Source organism: Ambystoma mexicanum, chromosome 14 (genome assembly GCF_040938575.1).
Source record: "Ambystoma mexicanum isolate Mex_15411 chromosome 14, UKY_AmexF1_1, whole genome shotgun sequence".
NCBI classification, from domain to species: Eukaryota; Metazoa; Chordata; class Amphibia; order Caudata; family Ambystomatidae; genus Ambystoma; species Ambystoma mexicanum.
Window position 1 is genome coordinate 617,506,675 of NC_090940.1, and position 6,000 is coordinate 617,512,674.

The following is a 6,000-nucleotide window of genomic DNA, read 5'->3' on the forward strand; positions in this document are numbered from 1 at the left end:
AAGGCCTCTCATTTCCTAGGGGAATTGCGCTTTGATGGACATTCGATAACCCCTGTATAGGACGACCACGAAGAAGAAGAGGGAGATCAGTGGCGCCTCTTCTTCACCTTCTTCACCTTCTTCAAAGATTTTCGAGACCGACTCCTCGACCTAGATTTCTTCGATTTTCGTTGGGATTTTCCGCTAGACTCAACAGAGTCTTTCTATTTCCTGGAAGAGGACTTCGAGGATTTCTCCCACACCACCAATTTACCTCTTCCTTCCTTGAGAGCTTTGTTGGTCACGGCATGACAGGAACTGCATTCGTCAACTCAATGGATTTTCGAAAGACTGAAGCGCCGTTTTCGTACACACGAAGCGAAAGCTTTGCTAGAAAAACGGAACTGCAGCCAACGGGCGCAGCTCGAGCACTCGAGCCCTTTATACTGTGGATGACGTCGACGCTCGACTGCAGTCTTCAAGGGACATCGACGCCGCGACCTCGAGCACAGCACCCCCTGGTGGGAATTTTTTTTTCCAAAGCAGCAAAGCTGAAGATACAAATATATCTAAAATGAGGAATATGTGGGAGGACAACAGAGGCGTTGCTAGGGGGGGCTAAGGGGGCCATAGTCCCTGTCTTTTGATTGTAGCCCCTGATAGAATCTCAGGAGCTACAACCAAAAGGCTAGCTAGCCCCCAGTCCCGACAGTTCCGACATCAGCTTAGCCCCGGGTCTTTTCCAGACCTAGCAACACCCCTGGAGGACACAATCCATTCGAAGAGGAATCCGCGGGAGGACACAATCCAGTCGAACGGTTGGTTACACCCTGCTGCTGGGAATGTGGATCTTAAGGAGGAGGTCCTTGAAACGCTGGATTTTAAGGATCCACTTATATAGTCTAAAATGAGATCCCTCTTACTGTTACCACTGGTGCACTGTCACGGTTACACTATCATGGTTAGCAGTGCTTTAAATGGAAAAAAAGAAGTGCAGGTACTCATCAAGGTACGAAGCTGGACATTCTGGCGCAGCGCTTTCGGCGTAGGCCGTTTTGCGCAGCAATTTTGGGCATAGGTCCCTTTTAGGCACACCCTGTTGTTTGCGATAAATGCCCAGTGAGTTTAAATGATGTGCCAAGGAGCACACACTTTGGTATAGCAGTGTACCTGAGAACCTTTTACACAAACTTCCAGTTTGTTGTTATGCATTGTGTTAAGAAAGTTTGAATATATTTATTAAATGAAACTTTCCTTTTTGAGTATCAAACTAGCAGATATCATAGCTATAAACTGCGCTTTAGAAGGGGGCTTTTATAATCGCTTGCTTTCATTGCCTAATAAGAAATTCGGTAGGTTACTGGCGCTGTTTCTGAGTTTTCAGTCGAAAACGTTCCATCCCAACTCCAATTAATTAAACATTTACATATGACAATAGGCACTGCTAATAACAAAGAAACAACTTTAAAAAGTAATTTTCCAGGCTTTCCAAATCAATCCCTGCTCCATCAGAGGACACCAATGGTGACAGGTGAAGTCCACTAAGTGAAACAGTGTTCCGCGCTTGAGTGCTGAGAGCACAGTAGGGACAAGTTTCTCGCTCCTTTTGTCCTGCAGGCTGAGCCATGAAGGGGACATTATGGGCACTGCATGTGGTGGAGAGGGGGGGGGCACTGCTTTCCCCAGCAAAAACTGCAGAAGCTTAGTACTTTAAGTTGTGATAAAGTGAATAGAAAGCTTTCATTTTCACCTTGCAACACACTCTCTTTCAGGCATTGAGAAGTGCAGGTACACACATGCTCAAAAATAAAAAAGTGCCAGCACTGAGCACCGGGTAGGACCGGCCCATTTAAAGCACTGACTGTTACACACTCAGCATATGCGAGTGTGATTGGTGCACTCTCACTGTTTCACTCAGTGTATGTGAGTGATACTGGTGCACTCTCACTGTTACTCACTCGATCAGTGTGTCGGGCACTGGTGCACTCTCACTTTTACACATTCAGTGCATGTAACCCCCGGACATATCACTGTTACACAATCAGTGTACGTCACACTGGTGCACTCCCACTATTACATAGTTAGTGTATGTAATAATGGAGCACTCTTACACAGTCCGCATATGTGAGTGACACTGAAGCGGATTCACTGTTACACACTCATTGTATGTGAGTGACAGTGGTGCACGCTCACTGTTACCCAATCAGTGTATCTGACACTGATCGACTCTCACGGTTACGCTGACACTGCATGCGAACACGGGTGCACTCCCACAATTACACAGTCACTGCATGTGGAACTGGCACACTCTCCCTGATACACAATCAGTGCCTGTAACACTGCAGCACACGCACTGTTATGCAAACAGTCTATGTGGGTGGCATTGGTGCACTCTCATTGTTACACAGTCATTGTATGTCAGTGACAATAGTGCACTGTTAAACGATTAGTGCACTCTCAGACACTAGTGCACTCTCACACAGTCACTGCATGTGAAACGGGCCTACTCTCGCTATTAAACAATCGTGCATGTAGCACTGTAGCACACTCGCTGTTACGCAATGTATGTGATACACTGTTACACAGTCATTGTATGTGGGTGACACTGGGGAAATCTTACTGCTACACAGTCACTGCTGGTGACACTGGTGCACGCCCACTGTTGCACTGTCAGTGCATGTGATAATGCAGCACTATCCTTGTCACACAGTCAAGGAATCTTGCACTGTTACACCCTCACTGCTACACGATACGTGTATGGATTAATGGGTCACTCTCACTGTCATTCAGTGTATTTATCACTGGTGCACTCATACTACTGTTACCCAGTCAGGGTATGCGATAATGGTGCACTCTCACTATTACGCAGTTCATATTTGTAATGTATTCAACACTAGTGTGCGTCCACCGTGGATATGGCAGTGGAGCGCTCACCGTTATGCAGTAAGTGGAGCACTCACTCACTAGCACACAGCCAGTGGCGTCTGCTTGTTGCTGGCTGAAGGGGGGCGGGAGTAGTAACTGCGTGTTGCTGGATAGAGGGAGGGAAGTGGTATGTGCTTATTGCTGGACCGAGGGTAGTGGTACCTGGTGCTAGATGGAGGAGGGAAGTGGTACCTGCTTCGTACTGGATACAGAGAGGGAAGTGGCATCTACTTGGTGCTGGATTGGGGAAGTGGTACATACGTGTTGCTGGATTAGTGTGGGGGGGGAGATAATTGCTGCTGGACCGAGGGAGTGCGGTTGTACTTGCTTCTTCCTAGGTGGAGGGAGGAGAGTGGTACCTGCGTTTTGCTAGATGAGGGAAGGGAAGTGGAACTTGTTTGTTGCTAGATGGAGGGAGGGAAGTGGTGCCTACTTTTTGCCAGATAGAGGGTGGGAAGTACTACCTGCTTGCTGCTAGATAGAGGCAGAAGAGTGGTGCCTGCTTGCCGCTGGATTGTGGAAGAGCGTGTACTGCTTGCTGTTGGATCGATGGAGGGAAGTGGTATCTGCTTGTTGCTGGGAGGGTAGTGGTGCCCGATTAGGATTGGTGGGAGAGTGGGGCATGCTTGTTGCCAGATGAAGGCAAGGAAATGGTGCCTACTTGTTGTTGGATGAACGTGGCGCCTGCTTGTTGCTGGATTGTGGGAGGGTGGGTCCTGCTTGCTTTTTGATGGAGTGAAGTGGTGCCTGCTTGTTGCTAGATGGAGAGAGGGAAGTGGTACCTGCGTTTTGCTGGATTGTGAGGGCTTGGGTCCCGCTTGCTGTTGGATGGGGGAAGGGAACTGGTACCTGCATGCTGTTGGATGGAAGGAGGGAATTGACACTTGGTTTCTGGATTGTGAGAGTGTGGTTCCTGATTGCTGTTGGATCGAGTGAAGTGGTGCCTGCTTGTTGCTAGATGGAGGGAGGGAAGTGGCACCTGTTTGTTACTGGGTTGTGGGGGGTTGGGTCCTGCTTGCTGTTGGATGGAGGGAGGTAAGTGGCACATGCTTGTTGCTGGGTTGTGGGACCTGCTTGTTGTTGGATGGAGGGAAGTGGTACCTGCTTGTTGGTAGATGGAGGAAGGGAAATGGTACCTGCTCGTTGTTGGACGAAGGGAGGGAAGTCACACCTTGTTGCTGGATTGTGGGAGGGTGGGTCCTGCTTGCTGTTGGATGGAGTGAAGTGGTACCTGCTTGTTGCTAGATGGAGGAAGGGAAGTGGTACCTGCTTTTTGCTGGGTTGTGGGGGCTTGGGTCGTGCCTGCTGTGGGATGGAGGAAGGAAAGTGGTACCTGCTTGTTGTTGGATGGAAGAAAGTGGCACCTTGTTACTGAATTGTGGGAGGGTGGGTCCTGCTTGCTGCTGGATGGAGTGAAGTGGTACCTGGTTGTTGCTAGGTGGAGGGACGGAAGGTGTACCTGCTTTTTGCTGGCTTGTGGGGGCAGGGGGCCCCATTTGCTGTTGGATGGGGGAAGGAAACTGGTACCTGCATGCTGTTGGATGGAGTGAGGGAAGTGGCACTTTGTTTCTGGGTTGTGGGAGGGTGGGTCCTGCTTGCTGTTGGATGGAGTGAAGTGGTACTTGCTTGTTGCTAGATGGAGGGAGGGAGGGAAGTGGTGCCTGCTTTTTGCTGGGTTGTGGGTCCTGCTTGCTGTTGGGAGAAGGAAAGTGGTACCTGCATGCTGTTGGATGGAGGGAGGGAAGTGGCACCTTGTTGCTGGATTGTGGGTCCTACTTGCTGTTGGATGGAGTGAAGTGGTATCTGCTTGTTGCTAGATGTAGGGAGGGAAGGGGTACCTGCTTTTTGCTGTGTTGTGTCCTGCTTGCTGTTGGATGAGGGAAGGGAACTGGTACCTGCATGCTGTTGGATGGAGCGAGGGAAGTGGCACCTTGTTGCTGGGTTGTGGGGGGTTGGGTCATGCTTCCTGTTGGATGGAGGAAGGGAAGTGGTATCTGGATGCTGTTGGAATGGAGGGAGGGAAGTAGCACCTTGTTGCTGGATTTTCGGAGGGTGTGGCCTGCTTGCTGTTGGGTGGAGTGAAGTGGTACCTGCTTGTTGCTAAATGGAGGGAGGGAAGTGGCACCTGCTTGTTGCTGGGTTGTTCGAGGTTGGGTCCTGCTTGCTGTTGGATGGAGGAAGGGAAGTGGTACCTGCTTGTTGCTGGGTTGTTCGGGGTTGGTTCCTGCTTGCTGTTGGATGGAGAAAGGGAAGTGGTACCTGCTTGTTGCTGGATTGTGGGGAGCTGCTGCTGTAGCTCTGGTCGTTGCTGTCCGAGTCCTGAGGCATGACTATGGCTCCTTTGCTCGTGTGTTTCTCTGTCTCTCACTCCTCCAGCGTCGCGCCGTCTCCCTCTGCCGCTGCCTGCTGGGGTGCACGACCCACCGCCAAAGACAGGTCCTACGCCCTCTGCTCCGGCCACCCTCCTGAATATATCTCCCCTGCACCTTCTCTCTCTGCACGTATCTTACTTACTTCCCCTTCTCACTCAAACTGCCCCAATCCCACTCAAGCAGTTTCTCTCTCTTACGATCTCCAAGACAAGTTGCTCTCTCTACCCACGTTGACTCTACCTCCCTGTATTTCTGTCACTCTAACTTTCTGTTCGTCCTTCTCTCTCCCCCTTTACCTCCCACTTACTTGCATCTCTCTATCTCTTTCTGTTCCTCCTGCCTCCTCCTCCTCCTCTCTACGCCTCTCCAAGTTTGCCCCTGCCCTCCTGGGTGTATGTCTCTGCTTCTAAGTGGAGGTTCTCTGTCTGCCCTTTGCCCCTCTCCCTCTCTCCGCCTGCCAGGTCTCTCCCCGTCTGCCCCGCTATCTCGTCCTGTTTCGCTGACATCTCTCGGTTTGTCTCGGGGGCCGTACACTGTGGTTTCTGGTAAAGCGAGGCCGAGAGGCTTGAAACTGGAAATCACATGGGCTCTAAACTTTCCGCAGAGAAAGAAAAAAACGGTCACAATGTTTGACGCACGCAGGACGGAGTGGAGCAAAATATCCCCTCAAAAAACCCAGACATTGTGAAGAGGAGTAGTAGGCAAACGAACCGGGCAGCCAGAA

At 50.5% G+C, this 6,000-nt stretch overlaps 1 protein-coding gene across 1 annotated transcript in view; it reads right to left on the reverse strand.

Moving 5' to 3' along the window:
* Window positions 1-5,800, reverse strand: part of BATF (basic leucine zipper ATF-like transcription factor) — a 96,029-nt gene extending 90,229 nt beyond the window's left edge. The window contains exon 1 of the mRNA XM_069638048.1: window positions 5,164-5,800. Coding sequence (XP_069494149.1) covers window positions 5,164-5,232 — 69 coding nt within the window. The 5' untranslated portion in view covers window positions 5,233-5,800. The remainder of the gene's footprint in view (window positions 1-5,163) is intronic.
* Window positions 5,801-6,000: the final 200 nt, after the last annotated feature.